Raw genomic sequence first — 20,187 nt, forward strand, 5'->3', positions numbered from 1 at the left:
AACGGGAGAAGAGTCGGTCAAATATGAACAATGGGGGCAATGTAGCATTGTGTGGTGATATTATGTTTATACAGGGACACCAATTATCTATATTTTATTGAAGTATTAAAAAATATCATATTGCCATCAGTCTAAAAAGGTCTGATAAGGACTGGATGGATTATGGTGTAGTCACAATAACACAGTAATAAAGACGATTGCAAAATAAGTAATTTCTATATAACCCTTCCGTAAATCCGGTTGATTACAACATATTTTCCATTAGCAAATGCTTAACTCATCATTTATATCTCATTACTCCTCCTTAGTATGCCATTTATAAATACAGATCTGATACTATGATGATTATGATTAATGCTGGCAGTGATGTAGTAGGAGTGACAGCTGTACATAGTTACAGCATGTACAGCAGTGATAGCTGTACATGCTGTAACAGTAACAGGTGGATAAACATAACACAAATGGCATGCTAAGGAGGAGTAATGAAACACTTGCTAATAAAGCGCTAAAAACAGACAAACAGCAAAATTAAGCGGCCAATTTTCATTTTAATCTAATTCTTTGGGGAAGTCAGTGGTGAAAGGAGCAAAATGCACAGAGATAAATAAGAGCATTCATTACCAAGTACACTTAAAACTATTGTATGGTTATGTAAGAGAGTAGCAAAGTTTTGTTGGTGTTTTTTGTTTTTTTGCTACAACTTCCCTCTAGCAAAAACATATTCCCAGTATGGCTCCTGGGTTTTCCAGCCCCAGTTTCTCTGAGCTGATCTGCGTACTCTCACGGCAGTCACTCTCACACAGGCACAGAGGGAAACTACATTTCCGCCTTCATCTAAAGTCCGTCCCACAACGTGAAGTCCGCACTTCCCAAACGATAACGCAATGCGGCCAGCTGCTGGCTCTGAACGAACCCTCCTGGATCCTCGTTACAAAAAGTGACCCACGGCACACTGAGCCCGTGTCCAGCAGCACCTCCTCTCCGCGTCTCACCTGTTCGGAAAGGAGCCCTTCCAGGTATGAAAGCTGCTTCTAACTGCGGAAGAAGTTTCACACGTAGGCGTATTTTGTTTTCAGACGAGCTGGATTTACAGTAACCCAGAGGGCAGTTGGAGTTAGTAACCAACATTACCAGCAGTTATTTGTGGCGGCACGGCTGAAAAAAAGCGGTTTTCTTGCTCCTGCCACGTTACCGTCAGGGCTAAAAGGACGACTGACGAGCAGCAGCACCGGGTCCAGGTGAGGTCCGGCTACAGCTCCTACATAGGTTAGTAGCGCGAGCCCTGCTAAACTAATTAAACACCTAGCTTCAAGTAGCTAACCGCGTATTAACGTCGTTTTAATAGAGCCTTTGATGTAGAAGTTTAGTAAAATGTAAAAAATCGTGTTAGTGGAGATATCCGTGGAGGTATTTGTCTACTGACAGAGCTTTAATTAATGTAACACCTGCTTTTAATGGGAAAAATGGCTGCTGTGACGACATGAACTCAACTAGCCTGTTTAAAGCGAATAAATAAATGCAAATACTAGAGGTGGGCGGATCGATTCAAAAATTGAAAGTATCGATACCAACGCCGGTATTGGTGTCAGATCGATACTAGCATAATAGGATCGATACTTTTTTTTCTATTCTCAGTTTGACATGTAGCCCACTGCATTGTGTTAAATTATTTATTTATTTTAGAAATATAAAAAAACCTCACCTCAAACATCAATCTATCCAACATTTCCTTTCCGTTTAACCTTATTAGTGTCTCGGTGTGGGTTGGAGCCTGTCATGCAGTATGAAAGATGTCTCAACCTTGTTGTGTTGACTGTCACATTGATTTTGTTTATAGCCTACAGCACATTTTAATTAATAAAAGATGACCAAAAGTGCTTTACAGACAGGCACATTTACATTCCAGGCCTCCCCAAAAAAAAAAAAACCCAGTTTCACAATAAATGAAAAGCCGAAAGGTTTTGTTTTAACAACTAATTGTTGTAGAAAGTAAAAACCACCATGATTTAGTGATCTCTAAATCTGTTTAGAATACTTTTGTGCTGGTGCACCTAAGAAAAAAGTTAGGCACACCAGTGCAACTGTGGCAAAAAGTTGGTCTTAAGCCCTGATTAGATAACTGCTTGGCTAATGCTAAATGAATGCTCAGACAACGTGATTGGTCAGTTGCGATGGTGATTGTCGACCGACACCGCTATGATGATGTAGGAACAACACCAACGCTGGGATATCAGCAGATGTACATCTTCCATTAGGACAGCAAACAGAGGAGTTTTGTTTAGAATATGCAAATTGATCCTGGTGCATCTCGTATGTCATGATACACTGCTATACCCCAGGTAAAGTACCTTTACAAGTCAAAAGGTAATGCTGGCCCTGCATTACTTGGTATCAGATTGACACCAGAATTTGCAGTATGGCAATGCACTGACAAATACTACAACAGCAGGCCGTACGGTTATCCGATACTAACCTCTTTATTTTAGCATTTGTTTGTTTTATGATTGGATAACCTTGGTTCTGTCTCCCAAGGCTTTTCTAATAATAGTAACCCTCCCTTCTCATTTCTTCCAGTATGTCAGGTATTACAGCCAGTACAATAAGCTACCTGTGGTCTGTAGACGATGTCCTCGGGCAGGGGGCTACTGCCAGCGTCTACAAAGCACGCCATAAGGTAACCACAGGATGGTTTTATCATCTCATCGTACTCACAGGAAAAGTCATTCACATCAGTGCTGCCGTCATTATTGAAATTTCAGCCTGCTTTTCTTCTTCTTCTTCTTCTTTTGCTCAGAGCAATACCAGGATGTACGATAAGAAAAGCTGTGGTTTCAGAGATGCTGTTGATTGCTGACACATTTGCGCAATGCTGTGATGTATCTGTGATGCAAATGTGCATGCGTGTTTGCAGAGGTCGGGTGAACTGGTGGCCGTCAAGGTGTTTAACATAATGAGCTACAACCGCCCCCACCAGGTCCAGATGAGGGAGTTCGAGATGCTCCGGAAACTCAATCACAGCAATATTATCAAGCTATTCACCGTGGAAGAGGTAAGAATATAAAAAGATATCTATATTAAAAAAAAAGAAAAATATTAGCAACATGTAAAAGAAGCACACCTCACGGTTAATCCCTCACCTTTCAGCTGCCCTCTAAACAGAAGGTGCTGGTGATGGAGTATTGTTCAGGAGGGAGTCTCCTAAGCCTGCTCGAGGAGCCGGAAAACGCCTTTGGTCTCGCTGAAACAGAGTTCCTCACAGTATTGCAGTGTATAGGTGGGTGTGTATATGTGGTATCGGTCTGTAATTTTATGCACCTGTTCCTGAAACTTTCCACCCTCTGTTCTCTTCAGTGCAAGGTATGAATCACCTGCGGGAAAATGGAGTGGTACACCGGGACATTAAGCCAGGGAACATAATGCGGCAGGTTGGGGAGGACGGCAGGTCTGTTTACAAGCTGACAGACTTTGGAGCAGCAAGAGAGCTCGAAGATGACGAGAAGTTTGTCTCCATTTATGGAACTGAAGAGTATCTGGTAAGATAGCGGACTCACTGAGCAAACCTCTGCCAGGTTTCCTACAGTGGGGCAAAAAAGTATTTATTCAAATCAAATCAAATCAAATCACTTTTATTGTCACATCACATGTGCAGGCACACTGGCACAGCACATGTGAGTGAAATTCTTGTGTGCGAGCCCCACAAGCAACAGAGATGTGCAAACACAACAACACAAACGAGCAAAATACAAGAATGGCCAACCTGAAACTAATAAATATATGTACAATATATAATAGTGTATGCATTTCTGGATGTGTATACTAAATATTTTCCTACGTGTGTGTGTGTGTGTGTGTGTATATACATTTTTACAAATTAAATAGTAAAAAAATAATAATAAAAAAAAAAAAAAAAAAAAAAAAAAAAAAAAAAATAATAATAATAATAAAATATACAGAGTTGAATATGTGCAAAACAAGTGGCATTTATATACAGTGTGGAGTGCATAATGTTGAAGTTCCAGTAGTGAAGCTGAGGTGTCTATGACGTGTTCAGCAGTCTGATGGCCTGATGGAAAAAGCTGTCTCTCAGTCTGCTGGTACGGGACCGGATGCTGCAGAACCTCCTTCCTGATGGAAGCAGTCTGAACAGTTTATGGCTGGGGTGACTGGAGTCCTTGATGATCCTCCCCGCTTTCCTCAGGCACCGCTTCCTGTAGATGTCTTGGAGGGAGGGAAGCTCACCTCCAATTATCTGTTCAGAGCACCGCACTACTCGCTGGAGAGCTTTGCGGTTGTAGGCGGTGCTGTTGCCATACCAGGTGGTGATGCATCCAGTGAGGATGCTCTCAATGGCACAGTGATAGAAGGTCCTGAGGATGCGGGGGCTCATGCCGAATCTTTTCAGTCTCCTGAGAAAGAAGAGGCGCTGCTGCGCCTTCTTCGCTGTTTTGTTTGTGTGTACTGACCACGTAAGATCCTCAGCCAGGTGTACGCCAAGGAACCGGAAGCTGCTCACTCTCTCCACAGCAGCGCCGTTGATGGTGATGGGGGTGTGTACTTCTCTGCACCTCCGGAAGTCCACTATCAACTCCTTTGTCTTTGCGACGTTGAGGGTGAGATGGTTGTCTTGACACCAGTGGGTCAGGGCGCTGACCTCCTCCCTGTAAGGAGGACAGAATGTGAAATAAAAATCCATGAATCCACATGGTAGGATTTGTAAAGAATTTATTCGTAAATCAGGGTGGAAAATAAGTATTTGGTCACCTCAAACAAGGAAAATCTCTGGCTCTCACAGACCTGTAACGTCTTCTGTAAGAAGCTTTTCTGTCCCCCACTCGTTACCTGTATGAATGGCACCTGTTTGAACTCATCATCTGTATAAAAGACACCTGTCCACAGCCTCAAACAGTCAGACTCCAAACTCCGCCATGGCCAAGACCAAAGAGCTTTCGAAGGACACCAGGAAAAGTATTGTAGACCTGCACCAGACTGGGAAGAGTGAATCTACAATAGGCAAGCAGCTTGGTGTGAAAAAATCAACTGTGGGAGCAATCATGAGAAAATGGAAGACATACAAGACCACTGATAATCTCCCTCGATCTGGGGCTCCACGCAAGATCTCATCCCGTGGGGTCAAAATGATCATGAGAACGGTGAGCAAAGATCCCAGAACCACACGGGGGGACCTGGTGAATGACCTGCAGAGAGCTGGGACCAAAGTAACAAAGGTCACCATCAGTAACACACTACAACGGCAGGGAATCAAATCCCGCAGTGCCAGACGTGTTCCGCTGCTGAAGCCAGTGCATGTCCAGGCCCGTCTGAAGTTTGCCAGAGAGCACATGGATGATACAGCAGAGGATTGGGAGAATGTCATGTGGTCAGATGAAACCAAAGTAGAACTTTTTGGTATAAACTCAACTCGTCGTGTTTGGAGGAAGAAGAAAACTGAGTTGCATCCCAAGAACACCATACCTACTGTGAAGCATGGGGGTGGAAACATCATGCTATGGGGCTGTTTTTCTGCCAAGGGGACAGGACGACTGATCCGTGTTAAGGACAGAATGAATGGGGCCATGTATCGTGAGATTTTGAGCCAAAACCTCCTTCCATCAGTGAGAACTTTGAAGATGAAACGAGGCTGGGTCTTCCAACATGACAATGATCCAAAACACACCGCCCGGGCAACAAAGGAGTGGCTCCGTAAGAAGCATTTGAAAGTCCTGGAGTGGCCTAGCCAGTCTCCAGACCTCAACCCCATAGAAAATCTGTGGCGGGAGTTGAAAGTCCGTGTTGCTCGGCGACAGCCCCAAAACATCACTGCTCTCGAGAAGATCTGCATGGAGGAATGGGCCAAAATACCAGCTACTGTGTGTGCAAACCTGGTAAAGACCTATAGTAAACGTTTGACCTCTGTTATTGCCAACAAAGGTTATGTTACAAAGTATTGAGTTGTATTTTTGTTATTGACCAAATACTTATTTTCCACCCTGATTTACGAATAAATTCTTTACAAATCCTACCATGTGGATTCATGGATTTTTTTTCACATTCTGTCTCTCACAGTTGAAGTGTACCTCTGGTGCAAATTACTGACCTCTGTCATCATTTTAGGTGGGGAAACTTGCACAACCGGTGGCTGACTAAATACTTTTTTGCCCCACTGTAAATACTTTGGGGACCTTCGAATAAGTGAGTGAAGACTGATTACAGTTTATTATGTTTTTAGTGCTGGTTTGCTTGTGATAGTAGCATTAGCAGGGCTCTAGAGTGCGACCAATTAGGTCGCACATGCAACCTAATTTCTGAATGGTGCGACTAAAAAATATCCTAGGTCACTCCGCAACTCTGTCTACGTGTGGTCAACAACAGACACACATTATGCCCATATCGTGGTCTAAACCAATCAGAGATAGTCAGGGGCGGGACCTCTCTGGTTGGCCCTGGTCCAAATATTCCTGTAGGCCTAGGTGTCTATACGTTTGAAAGTGCAGGCGGATAGAGAGAGGTGAGTAGTCAATAATCAATTTGATTCATTAAATCCTGATATAATATAAATATATTTTATCAGAAACGCCAGAATCTCAAGTTAAACCTCACAAAACTATTTCAAAAACCACCAAACAGCTAAAACAGTAAATGAGAGCAGGGAAAAGGATTCCGGACAAAGACGTAAACACAAAGCATGGACCCGATGCATCAGAATCTGTGAGATGTCGGTGTGGTGTGAATAAGTCACGGTGGGACCACAGATCATCATTTAGAGCCATTTATTGTTATCAGCTGCAGCTCTTAAGCTGCCAGCCACGCATCACATCACACCACAACTTCCAACCCACAACCCCTGCTCCCCCGTGTTTTAACACAGCGGGCGTGATCGCGGATGCTGTGCAGGTGCGTCTGCATCGATGACCACGCCTCACCACAGTCGGCTTTCTCACCCAACGGCACTTATGCCCCCACGCTGTCGGGGCTGAAAGCCGACAGCTCACAGTGAAGCTGCAGGTGTTGTCTCTCTCAAACCAAAATTCACTGAAGAAGATCAAAACTACACTTCACATTTGATAAACATTGCCATTAATTCCCTCTTACTTTTGCTGTTTTGCTTCCACCATGATAAAATAACACTTCCTTCACAGCTCTTTCTCTATTTTGAGAACAGTTTCCCATCTCAAATCTGTTTTCTGCGTTATTCATTCGCTTGTTACAAACAAGTCGTGTACAGCGCTGTCGGCCGCTGTTTTTTTTAAATTGTATTTTTCCCAAGAATGACCTCTGACAAGAAAACCGAATTTCTGCTGTTTAATACTGAAGAAATGTAAACTTTTTTTAAATTATGCCAAATTGCAAAACTAGCTGTGTCTCTAATAAAACCTCTGTAACACTGGTCCAGAGACAGCATCAGATAATGAGCCACATACGATTGACTCCGAGCCAGAGCCCATTGAAAGCAAAAGGGGGAAAGTATATACAATAGAAGAGTGGCTTGACCAGTTTCCCTGGCTAAGATACAGATAAAGCTGACAACATGATGCACTGCATTTACTGTGTGGAAGGACCATGGCCGGCAATACTGCAATTGTGACTGGTGCTAATACGTTTCGAACTGAAATGCTGAGACAGCACAGTGTATCCAGAAAGCACATTATATGCCGCGATAAATGCACTGCCCAGGTGTCCCCTCTCCCCACTGTCTTTCACAGCAGGAAACAGGTCATCAGAGGAGGCAGAGATCATGATTAAGTTTAACATTGCCTGCAATATTGCCAAAGAGTGGCAAAGTGCCAAAGCACTTTAAGCACAAGCACTTTTTCAGTAACTTATCTTTCTTGTAGAACTGTGCTCAAAATAAAGAACTTTGTGCTGACAAGATTGTTAGTTAATCATTTACAAATCAATATGTCTGTATGGACAGCAATTTAAAAAAAAAAAAAAAAAAAAAAAAGTGAATATGTAAAACTGTCGTGTTAAGCGATGCGGTTGAAAGATTTGGGTGCACCTAACTTTTGTGCTGGTGCACCTAAAGCCCTGATTAGATAACTGCTTGGCTAATGCTAAATGAATGCTCAGACAACATGATTGGTCAGTTGCGATGGTGATTGTCGACCGACACTGCTATGATGATGTAGAAACAACACCAACGCTGGGATATCAGCAGATGTACATGCTTCCATTAGGACAGCAAACAGAGGAGTTTTTAGCCACCGCACACGTGCTGCCATGCAGTCCTTCAAAATCCTACTGTACGGCACTGGACTTGAATCACCTAGGAGTCAATCGAATGCTGATTCACTGTCGAGTGGACCAGAATAGAAAAGGGAGAATGTGGAAAAAAAATCAAAGATTTAAAAAAAAAATACAGCAGGAAACGCACAGACAATAGCTGTAGTGGATACTTTCCATCGTTTTTGTCTGTGGGATGAACAACAGGACAGGGAAGAGTAGCCCACTCACTGACTGAAATACATGTTTTTTACACTGCCTTCATCGACAGCAAGTGCTCTGTGCAGGTCCACTATCCCGCCTAAAGAATAAAGCAAGCAGTGGTTAGTGGACATAGAGTTGTCTTATATTATTTTTTCAGGTTCGGGTTAGCCTGCAGGTGGCCTTGACATGGTCCGTTGCATTTATGCTCCATTTGCACTACAGTTAAAAACATTTATGATGATGCGTTTTTCCATCTGTAGGTACAGTGGTGAAAGAGTGCATTCATTCCCATCTAATAACTGGGGTCAATAAAAAGTATATAACATAACATGTTCGCAAGGAGTGTTGATTTTTAAAGTAAAAGCTTTAAATCGATACACTTTCATATTGCAATAATTAAAATGCTTCCTTCAGCACTCGGCTTGCAGCCTTGTCCCCACTAAACTATTTTGCTTTTCCCAATTTCCCCAATGGAATATCTTACCTTGTAAACTCTGATGTGAATCTCTGTGTTATGTTAGATTAGGTTGAGACCAACACCTCTGCGAGTGATTTAACCTGAGGTAGATGTGAAAATGTTTTGTTACCAGGGTCCGATTTCACAGCAAAGTGGACAGTATCCAAGTGACATTTAAATGACAATCTTCAGGAGCCCAAATTTGAATATTTAAAGGCAGCCTGCATGATCAGGACTAGGTAGCCATCTAGTGGTCAAATCTATTAGTTATAACAGCCATTCCTAAAATCAAGAGTGCTGCAGCCCACTTAAAAACCAGAAAATCCCATGGGGCTCATCTAGTCTTAAATCTTCACTCACTAATCAAAATACAAGTGATGTATTTTCTTGAAAATTTTATCAGAAAACCATAAAAAACACGATTATGGCTATAAATTTCAAATGCTACCCAGTCATATGTAACGTCTTAAAGGCCAATGTGTGACCCACCTGCCACTGGCACACAAACTTTGATACAAGAGCAGCGACTTTAGGCTAAAATAATGAGTAATATCCCAAACTCACAAGCTTTTATCGCCAGTTTTAAGTCACTTTTTATATAAATAAATATATTTATAAAAGTACATACATCTGAGGAATTTCAAACTGACCTTCTGTTGTTTCTGCGGCCCATCTGTGGTACCTTTGCACCCCACAAGGGGGCCCCAGCCAGGGAATCACTGCGTTATCAGAACAAAAGGTGAACTATGTAGACTTGACTGATACACAGTGCTGGATCGAAATGGCGCACTGTGGCTCACTATGAAGGTGCTTTGACTGTTTTCTCTTCTTCATGTGTGTGTGTAGCACCCAGACATGTATGAGCGCGCAGTGCTACGTAAGCCTCATCATAAATCTTACGGGGTGAGTGTCGACCTGTGGAGTATTGGTGTGACCTTATACCACGCTGCCACTGGGAGTCTTCCCTTCACACCATATGAAGGACCACGCAGGAACAAGCCCATTATGTAAGTTAATACATTAGAGTTCTTCAAGCCCCCAACTGAAACCACAGCTAACATCTGTACATCTACATGTACCAGCCATGATCAATGTTAGTAACTGTGCCTTAGGACATATATTTATGTATTTCCTCTGAACCATTTTGGGGGTTTTGTTTTATAGGTTCAAAATAACCACAGAGAAACCTATGGGGGCGATAGCTGGAATACAACGGAGAGAGGGCGGACCTATAGACTGGAGCTATCACCTACCTCACAGCTGCCAGCTGTCACAGTATGCCACCTAATAAAAACAACTAAATCCTATTTATACACACCTTGTCACCATCAAACCCTCATGGTTTTTTTTGTCTCTCTTTGTTGTTCCCTTTTCTTGCTCTCCCTGTCTCTGTGGCTGTAGGGGTCTAAGGGTGCAGCTGGTTCCAGTACTAGCAGGTATAATGGAGGCTGACCAGGAAAAGTGTTGGTGCTTTGACCAGTTCTTCACAGCCACCACAGATGTGTTGCAGCGGCAAGCAGTTCACCTCTTTTCTCTGCAGCAGGCCATGGCACATTGCATCTACATACACCACTACAACACGTAAGTCTGCAGAGGCCTTTATGGGTGGCCTTTTTTTTCCTTTGGCTGTTTTTGTTTATTAAAAAAATGTAGTGCAAGCTCAGTATCTTGATGAGAGTTTGAATTTGTTACTGACAATGACGTGAAACCATTTTGTTTTCTGGAATTTATACAAGAAATACGCAGCAGAAGAACTCGCAGAATAATGAGGTGTAATATGTGTTATAGTTTTAATGTGGTAATGCCAGTAAATTCTGTGCTGAGCTGTGGATTATATCTGTAATCTCAAATTGCTTTTTTAAAGCCTTTCACTCTCAGTTCATTGAATCTGTGCAGTAGAACTCAGAGCGTTTGAGGACAGAGCAGATTTGTATGTTACGTTTGTAATTTAAGAAATAGTGATTTTTATGCAAACATAACTGCTGCTATTTCCTCATCTTTTTTCACCCCATGTTTCCTGTTTTTGTCTCTGCCAGCACTGAAAAAAAGACAAAAAGCTAAAACAAATACAATAATTATTTTACATTTATTTTTGTATAAAAATATGTCTGCAACTCAGCTTTATGGTAATCTGACCATTATTATTTTGTCATTGTTTATGAAGCGAACTAAAGGTTTAAAAGGCTTACTGACACATGTAATCACCGAAATTTAATACAATTTATTTGTGGGGATTTGGACATTAATAAGAAAAACACCAATGACAAGAACAAATCAAAAGGGTATTCAAAGCCTCCAGCTCCAGGAGAAAAGTCAAAAAGAAAGAAGTTAACTAAATAAGCTTCACTCCAAACAGCAGCGACCAGGCGCACTGAGAACAGTCTTAAGAAGCAAACTTGCTCCTGAAATTTAAAAATGTGTCTAACAAAATTAAAATCTGTCTCTCTTCTCAACCAGAGTATCAATCTTCTTCGAAGAGGTGGCGTCTCAAACAGGTATAGGGGTACAGCAACAACATCACATGTACCTCGGACATGACCTGCTCTTGGAGGGCAGCATGAAGGTGGTCAATCTTCCACGAACTTCACCTTCTCAGCCCCTCATTCTGCTCAGCTATGCAACTGATGAAGCAAACACCAGCCTGCCATTCAGAGAACGTAAGACCGAGACTTGCATAACGGAAATATGTGTGTGTTAAGTTTTGAGAAAAAGGTGTCAGTTTCTGTCTCAACAGAAATATTTTAGCTGGTTTGGTGTGAGCATGCAGTTGTTATCACACAGTTGCACAGACATGATTGCACATTTTCATGAATTCTATATTTTTTGCGATGTATTTCTTTTGTCCTCTGCAGCAGAGAGTCCCGTCATCCCGGCCAGGTTTGACGTCATGGCAGATTACAATTTCTCCAAGGTAAATGCTCCCTGTTATTACCGGTAGTTTAAAATATTATTTAATATATTATTTTATATACTAAACACTTTTCATATCTGCCTTCTTTTCCCCCCGATCCCCTTTTATTTTTAGATTGTAGTAGGTGTAGTCCACCAGTATCTGAGGATAGTACGGCTGCTGCACACGCACCGGGAGTTGCTGCTGCAGGGATATTACAGCTACATGTGAGACACAAACACAGATAAAAATTATTTGTTAGTCTTCTTGGAATTCTGGGCCTCCCGGGTGTTATTTCCCTTCAGTTTATGTTCTGCGTTTCCCTATTTTTCTTGTTTCTTAGAATGAAATTGCGCAACGAGTGCAGAGAAGCCTTGCACAGTATTGCCATGGTCACCATTAGACTGCAGTCCTGCCTCAATGCAGAACACGGGATTCGCACACTGTAAGTTTGTCTGCACACTTTTTAACCCTAAGCTGTAAAAGGCTGAAGAGGTATTGTTGTTGCAGCAAGTTTTCTGGAAATCTTGTGAATGTGATAGCTCAAGAAGGGAGTCACCTGGGATTTTCAAATGAATACATACAGTGTATCTACTAGAAGGCTGAAGGGTAGCACTGGCACCCGTAAGTGTTTTTAGAATAAGCACAGAAAATTAATTCTGTAAAAGTGCACTCGAGATGGTAAAGTGCAGTGTTTGCAATAATTCGGGCATACTTGTTACCTGAGGTAGATTTTTTTTTTTTTTTTTTTTTTTTTATCTTGACAAATGAGGCTAGGTCTTGTGTAAACATAGACACAAAACATTTCTAATGTTCCTGATACTGTAATAATGCCATCTTTAACCTATAACCTTCCTTTCTCCTCCAATATCTGCTACATTTCTTAGAGACCCTTACACTTCAGAAAATCAAGGCTCAGCTGCTAATGGTCAAAGGTTGCGGCAGGTGAGTACCAAGAGCAAAAAACAGAGACAAGCTCGACTGATGCAGTTATACAGGTCCCAGTTAAAACTGTACAATTAAAACTCAAATTATGTCTTGTCTTTGTGAAGGTTTAATACCTTTTTGCTGGTACTGTAGTAGTAGTACTGGATGCTGCAGTTTGTGGTGCACCTGATTTACATGCTGTTATTCTAAAAACATCATAGAGGGAAAGCAGATATAATCATCCTGCTTTTTATGCTACCTATTGGCAAATATTAACACTGATTGAGTGTCTTTGAGATGGATATTTAGTTGCTACTAGAATTATAAGATACTGTATTGTAGTTCAAATTTTAGAGGATGCTAAATTTAGGTTTATTATGAATTTATATATAAACAGGCACATTGCCTTAGTGTTATAGTAAGATTTAAACCTGGTATGCAAAGGAGTTAGTTCCCTCGCAGTTGACTGAAATTCAATATCATGAGAGACAGGCAGACAGCATAGCTTATATTTGATGCGTCTCATATTGAATCCCCTAAATGTGAGTGCTTGAATCATAACTGATTGCACAGATTTGTGCTTTGTTGATGTGTTGTGTGTAAGAATCTGAGATGCTTGTCTCCTCAGGTTCATCAACACCTACCTTTGTACAGTGCTGGTATCCAAGAGTTTCAGAACCGACTTGATCAACTGCAGATAGAACAGGCCAAGTTGTCAGAGACTCTGGCCAATGATAAGAGGTACTATCGGGGGCAGGGATTCAAAACTGCAGAATGGACAATTGGTTTTATTTATAAGTGTTTATTAGAACTAATTTCTTTTCTTATAGCTGCCAGAAGATAGAGATGCTGCTACAGAAGATAACAGCAATTCATCAGCATTATCGTAAAGACAGGCTGACTGGCAGTATGCACAGCTTCTCTATAGATACTATAAATTTCTTGTTTGTGTTTCATATTATTCATCTGACAGATTTCTTCTTTTTCCCACAGAGCTAGCATACAATGATGAGCAAATCCACAAGTTTGAGAAGTGAGTGCGTGTGTGTGATTATGGATTTGTGTTCCCACAGCTATGCCCCAGCCTGTAAAGTACCTGCGCTGTCGTGTAATCTGTTTGTCGTTCTTCCTTGACAGAATCCACCTGTCGAGCCACATTAAGCGAGTGAAATCTCTGTTCAGAGAAGACTGTGTGCAGAGATACAAAGAGGTTTTAGACTCAACAAGAACATGGAACAGGTCAGAGCAAGCTACTCCTTCATTAAAATAACCTTTAGCAGTCATTCAAACAGTTGATCAAAGCTGATATTGTATGTTATTGATTAACCCTGGTCATCATCACTGTATATTTGTGTAACATGGAATACAGGTTACGTACTTTATGCACTTTGATTCTCTGTCTTTCAAATGTGTTTAAGTAGAGTAGAAACATTTTAATTTAAAATACAGGTTAAAAACATATATGGTATAAAAGATGGGTGGAGCCACGCAGCTTGTGAAGCCTCAAACTGAGAATTTTTGCCACCTTGACCAGACAAACGATTGTGATTGACAAGTCATTATCCAGTGAATACGTGGTGACTTATCCTTCTTTTTGGCTCAAGTAATGACCATAATAAGGCTGGGTGGTTCGCTCCCTACTCCAATCGTCCTCCTTTGGATGATAGCATCACCAGCAGCAAGCAAAGATGTTATCCACCCTCTATAATACACAATATGTGTTCCAAACAAAAACACACAAAGAAAACAATTCTTACTTCCACCATGAAGAAATGTCTCCATAGTTGACACACAATACTGATTGATTTAGCCATCTGCAATTTGTTGCTGGATTTCAGCTGAATCCAGTGACATTTTCTTCAGGTTTATTTATTACAGCTCCAAATCACAACAAGAGTTACCTCAAGGTAAGGCTTAATATTTTAAGGTGAAAAAACTACAATAGCACAGAAATAACATAGAAAACACCAACAAACAGAAAACCCCCAATGAGAAAGTATTTGGCGACAGTGGGAAGGAAGAACTCCTTTTTAACAGGAAAAAGCCTCCTGAAGTACCAGGCTCAGGGAAGGGCAGCCATCTGCCGGCTGGGGGTGAGAGAAGGAAATCTGTGGAAGAGAGCCACAGATTAATAATAATTAATAATTACATCAGAGTGCTGTATAAACACATGGACAGGGAAAAAGGTGAGTTTTTCATAGGAGGCTCCAAGCAGCCTAGGCATATTGCAGCGCGACTAAGGGAGAATTCAGGGTCACTTGATCTAGCCCTACCTATAATTTTTATCAAAAAGGAAGGTTTTAAGCCTAATCTTAAGGTTTGACTTCTCTGAGGTCCTCCTCTTTTCCCCCTGGCTGGCAGTTCAGTATTCTATATCCTTTATCCAATATATCCACGGTCCCTCCTTCAGTTCAGTTCAGTTTTATTTCAAACATGTGCATTCACAATCATTACAAAAGATCATTCCATTATTTTGTTTGAAAAGGAGTAGGCAGAAGTATACACTTATTAGTCCCTACCCCCTCAAGTTTTACGTCTCATTGATTTAATTTTCTTTTAGTCTTAAATTAAACAAACAACATATGAAGCTAAAGCAAAGACAAAACAAACAAACAATAAAACAAAACAAATAAACAAGCCCCACCACAGTATAGTTACTTTCATATAAATAAAGACAGAATGGTTACATTGGCAGATTCACAAATTATGAAACAAACAAACTAAAACACTATTACGAACAACATTACCGCCCCGGGATAACCCTGTTTTCTTCATTCTTATATTTGTTTAAAATGTGTTTTTTATATTTTATTTTAAACTGGTTTATGTTGTTACTTTCTTTAATTTCTTCTGTTAGACTGTTCCATAATTTAACTCCTGCTATGGAGATAGACATACTTTTTAAAGTTGTTCTAACACTTTGTATTTTAAAATTCCATTTCCTTCTTAAGTTATACTCACCTTCTCTTTCTATAAACAATTATCAGATTTCTTTTGGAATTCAATTCAATCCAATTCCATTTTATTTATATAGCGCCAAATCACAACAAAAGTCGCCTCAAGGCGCTTCATAGATACAGAGAAAAACCCAACAATCATATGACCCCCTATGAGCAAGCACTTTGGTGACAGTGGGAAGGAAAAACTCCCTTTTAACAGGAAGAAACCTCCGGCAGAACCAGGCTCAGGGAGGGGCGGCCATCTGCTGCGACCGGTTGGGGGTGAGAGAAGGAAGACAGGATAAAAGACATGCTGTGGAAGAGAGACAGAGGTTAATAACAGATATGATTCAATGCAGAGAGGTCTGTTAATACATAGTGAGTGAGAAAGGTGACTGGAAAGGAAAAACTCAATGCATCATGGGAATCCCCGGCAGCCTACGTCTATTGCAACATAACTAAGGGAGGATTCAGGGTCACTGTATCCTGGATTATTTATTAATCTAGTGGCCCTTTTTTGTATTATTGTTATTGTTTGTGTATTACTTTTGTATGTGTTTCCCCAGACCTCTACACAGTAGCTCATATACGGCAGTAGTAAAGCACAGTATAATATGTGCAGTGCTTTCTTTCTCCAGTATTTCCTATCTTTCCCCAGGACGGCCATGCCCGGTGCCAATTTCCCTTGAACATAAGTAATTTGTGGTTTCCAACAGACCTTGTGGTCAATGATCACACCAAGAAATTTTATTTAATTCACTCTTTTTTTAAATATACATTGTCAACACATATTTTTACTTTGATATTTTTCTTTTGGTTTCCAAACAACAAAAATTTGGTTTTATCTAGATTCAATGATAATCTTTTTTATATCAAACTTCTTTAATATCGTTAAATCCTGTGTGATCATCTCCAAAACACAACTCCTCTGCACATGTACAAACCACCATTTTCTCAGTAATGCTTTTTTAAATTATCTTTCATCGTCGTTATAACGTGATTGGACAATAAAAATTAAAAAGAAAACCCACCACCACCATGATTGTTTATCTATAAGCATTTGTTTCATTTGGCAGCACTGTCTGTCAGTGGATATCCAATCTCCGTGGAAAATTACTTGATGCTTGAGCAACTAAAACAGGAACAGGATGGCATTTTTGTTTACTCGTGTGGCCAGCGATAGCTTTCCCATGGCAGGCAGTGGAATAACTGGAGCAACAGGAAACTCTGGCTTAGGAAAAGAAGGTGAAGGAGTGCGAGGCCAAAAGGACACAAGGGTGAACAACATTTTTGGTATTCACTTGATGGTTAAAAATTTGAAGAAAAGGTTATTTCTATGAGGTCGTTGAGCCTTAAACCCTGCCTAGTTACCAGCCTAATGATGGTGTTTAATAACTGAAAGCAGAGTGGTCTTTCCAAGAATGGTGCAGGATGGTGGGTGTGGGTTTGAAAACCTGTCTGTTACCAATTAGGTTTACTCAAGTGTGCTTCTACATTTGTTTGCAGCCTTATGCTGGAGCTGCAGACCCGACTGCAGGACTTCAGTTCTTTCTCTGCAGGCTTAATAGCAGACTTAGAGATGAGTGAGCAGTGCCAGAATAAGGTCAGTATCACTCTTTTCATGCCTAGGAGACAGTCTTGACACCTTATGCATAAACATGGAGTCTGACATGCATTTTTCCTGTGCTGCCTTTTTGTTTGTGCTCAGTAGTTATTGTATTAGTGATGTCGAGCAAGTCAGTGACTATGTCATGTCTCATTTGTCGTCCTCAGGTTATGGACAGAATCCTTTACACTCTGCAGTCCAAAAGACCAGAACAACAGTCAGCAGTCATACCCAAAGACAATGACCAGATGGTCTCCAGGTGTGTGTGTGTGTGTGTGTGTGTGTGTGTGTAAAATTAAGACATTTCCCGACTGCCATTGCAGTATTTCTTTCTTTTTTGTAGGATGCACCATTTGAAGGAGGAAATGGAGATTCTGGTGAGGGAGCTACAGTGTAACAACGGTATTATAGAGAGGTCAGTGGTGTGACCACCTTACTGTTAACAAATCTCATCTGTCAAAGCACACGCAGCATGATGCTGATGGTATTTCTGTGGTTCCATAGCCTGGGAGCCGTGAACTCTCCTGCAGCTCTGGAGCCGACTCTGGCCAGACCTTCTACACTGTGACACAAGACCACTGTCTCTGGATCTTGCCTCTGAAAGGCGCACGCACACTCTCTGAAAATCACCTCATCTTAAGTGCCATTAATGAATGTACTGGCCTTTCAAGGACCATCTACAGTGTTTGTTTTTATCTGCTTCCTCTTCCTTTAACAATCAATGAAATGTCCTTTATCAATTTAGAAATAAGATAAGCACAAAGAGAAAGGAGGATAGGCTTCAGGTGTGTGTGTGTGTGTGTGTGTGTGTGTGTGTGTGTGTGTGTGTGTGAGTATAGCAGTAATAAGATCAATAAAATCTTCATTAATGCCTTAAGTGTTATTGTATTTGTAATAGGCTGCCATAGAGATAGTCAGCCAGGATCAATGAATGCATAGTCAGCTCTTACTCTGTTTTTTGTGGTCCTTTGTTTCACAGAAGAGGAAGAGTAGGCTCTGGAGAACCTTGAATAGTATATTTATCCAGACAGAGTGTGTACTAGTATGCAGGTTTTGATTATATTTGGGATATAGAAACATTATTAAAAAACAGTATAAAATGTTTCTGTACAAATCTGCTTATAAACAGGGTAATGGTTGTGCTTGTAGACTCTGTTTTTCTTTGTGTCTGTGTGTTTTTGATGAAAAAGGCCTTCCAATGATTGATCATTCCACTTGATGATGAATTTGCTCTATTTCATCTTTTTAACCCACATTTGTTTCTGTTCCTGTTGGTTTTTAAGTGGAATGATAAAATAATTCTGTGTGTTTCATCATGGGAATCCCTGTAAAAGAGAAGCACGACCATGGGGAACTCAGGACTCACCACAGTGTCTTCTTTCTCTTTGCAGAAGGGCATTAAAGCTAACACTTCGATAACAGCTGACCAAAATGACATTATAAAGTGACATTAGCCACTGTGGTGTATGCTGGGGAAATCCCAGCTTTGTTATTTGTTGATTATGAAAGGCGGTATTTAGGGGGGAAATACTTGCTGTTTTTTCAACTTTTATTTATTTATTTGACTGTTTTGTAGTCTTTAAAAATAATTCAGTCAGAGCCAGATTTCAAACAGAAAAGTGGATGAAATCCTTTCCTGGCCCCTAATGTCAGGTTATGGTGGGTGTGAACGAATATCGTTGCTCTTAAACACCAAAAAACCCTGAAGTGAAAACGTAAAACAAGTGTGAGAAATTGAAAATGAAAGAAAGTGTGTGGGCAGGGCGTGGGCGTCCTCGTGGACTTTCTCAGATCAGTTGGGGGCGATGAGCTCAGCTGCCTCTGTGGTTATTTTTTTCAGCTCATGACGTGTTTCTGGCAAATTGGAAAACTTTACTGTTTTTAGCCCACACAAACAAGTGTAACAGACAGACTTTGTGATATTTTACATTGAGACAAAATTTGCGATACTGTCAGTCCAGAGTGAGGCCTACAAATCAGATTCATCAAATGTGTGTTTTTTACGCCTCCCGGTCAGTAATAGTTGTAGCCTGAGCCATTCTGGGTTTATTTTTTTGTTATGTGAAATAAAAACTATGCTTCTAAAATAAATATATACATATATTGGACAAGATTTGAGTTTTTGTCAGTTTGCTCAGTTTTGGTTTCACACCCTTCCTGATGAGGCTTTGGCACTAAGGTCTGTTGAGACTTGTCTTGTTGGTTAGAGACTTGTTAGTCTGCTGCCCAAAAAATGCTGTTTGTCTTGCAGTACTGAGTCAGAACCTTTCATTTTGCCCCTGACAAATCCCCTCCATGCAAAATAATACTAAAAATAATAGTGAAACTGAACAGAGTCAAACAGAAACAAAACAGACTCGACAACAAGAAACTCAAAACAGAAATCAAATCATTTGAAAATAATGTTTATTTCTAAGCCCCCATTAGAAATAAACACACATAATCACAAAAAGTGATTTTGTCCATAATTTAAGAATTTAAACCTTAAATATAAAAGGGATGTGACACAAGATGAAAATATTTACCTGAGGGGTCAAAGATGTAATCTTTGGTGTAAATTCAAAGTCTACATATCTAATCATCTTCCGTAACATATATCTGGACTCACAGCATAAACAGAACTTGACTGGATGGCGGAAGCATACAATCTCGAGGTGGTAATTCCACTTTTTTTTAGAAAAATAAAATAAAATTGAGGTAAACGTGTGGCATGTCAAATATCTTGGCCTTTAATTTGCTGTCCCATTAAAAACAAAAAACACCAAAACAAAAAAACCCACTTGAAACGGACTATTTAAATAAGAGAAGATTTATCATTTTTAAGCTATTCGTTTCATTATACATCCAGTCCGTGGTATTTCTCTGCATATCCCTGAACTGTGATTCTTTAAGAAACGCATTTTCTGGTTTCAGGAGATTGTTGCTTTCCCTTCATTTACAGTAA

The 20,187-nt window shown here is 40.5% G+C and overlaps 1 protein-coding gene across 2 annotated transcripts; it reads left to right on the forward strand.

Annotated features, from left to right (window-relative positions):
- The first annotated feature begins 885 nt into the window (after window positions 1-885).
- On the forward strand, window positions 886-18,319 carry ikbke (inhibitor of nuclear factor kappa B kinase subunit epsilon). Of its 2 annotated transcripts, none has more exons than XM_085353994.1 (21): window positions 886-1,266; window positions 2,575-2,674; window positions 2,912-3,049; window positions 3,145-3,274; window positions 3,352-3,533; window positions 9,728-9,888; window positions 10,046-10,156; window positions 10,283-10,462; window positions 11,339-11,538; window positions 11,734-11,792; window positions 11,907-11,998; window positions 12,115-12,216; window positions 12,659-12,716; window positions 13,327-13,439; window positions 13,529-13,605; window positions 13,692-13,731; window positions 13,836-13,937; window positions 17,144-17,240; window positions 17,411-17,502; window positions 17,587-17,658; window positions 17,748-18,319. In XM_085353994.1, exons 2-21 carry the CDS (start codon window positions 2,576-2,578, stop codon window positions 17,809-17,811), a joined length of 2,169 nt encoding a protein of 722 aa, XP_085210120.1. In that variant the 5' UTR covers window positions 886-1,266; window position 2,575; the 3' UTR covers window positions 17,812-18,319. The 2 variants fall into 2 exon arrangements, with proteins under 2 accessions (XP_085210120.1, XP_085210119.1); XM_085353993.1 differs by having other exon boundaries at window positions 886-1,016.
- The last annotated feature ends 1,868 nt before the right edge of the window (window positions 18,320-20,187 follow it).

The sequence above is a fragment of the Diplotaxodon limnothrissa genome, linkage group LG5 (assembly GCF_057381915.1).
Source record: "Diplotaxodon limnothrissa isolate DT_005_m linkage group LG5, D_limnothrissa_male_GT1.1, whole genome shotgun sequence".
Lineage (NCBI taxonomy): Eukaryota > Metazoa > Chordata > Actinopteri > Cichliformes > Cichlidae > Diplotaxodon > Diplotaxodon limnothrissa.

Bases quoted from the DNA above. Each gene is read 5' to 3' on its own strand.
- ikbke (XM_085353994.1), top strand. From the start codon at position 2,576: ATGTCAGGTATTACAGCCAGTACAATAAGCTACCTGTGGTCTGTAGAC. The intron at 2,675-2,911 runs GTAACCACAGGA...GCGTGTTTGCAG, and splicing joins TCTACAAAGCACGCCATAAG to AGGTCGGGTGAACTGGTGGC. The intron at 13,938-17,143 runs GTCAGAGCAAGC...ATTTGTTTGCAG, and splicing joins TCAACAAGAACATGGAACAG to CCTTATGCTGGAGCTGCAGA.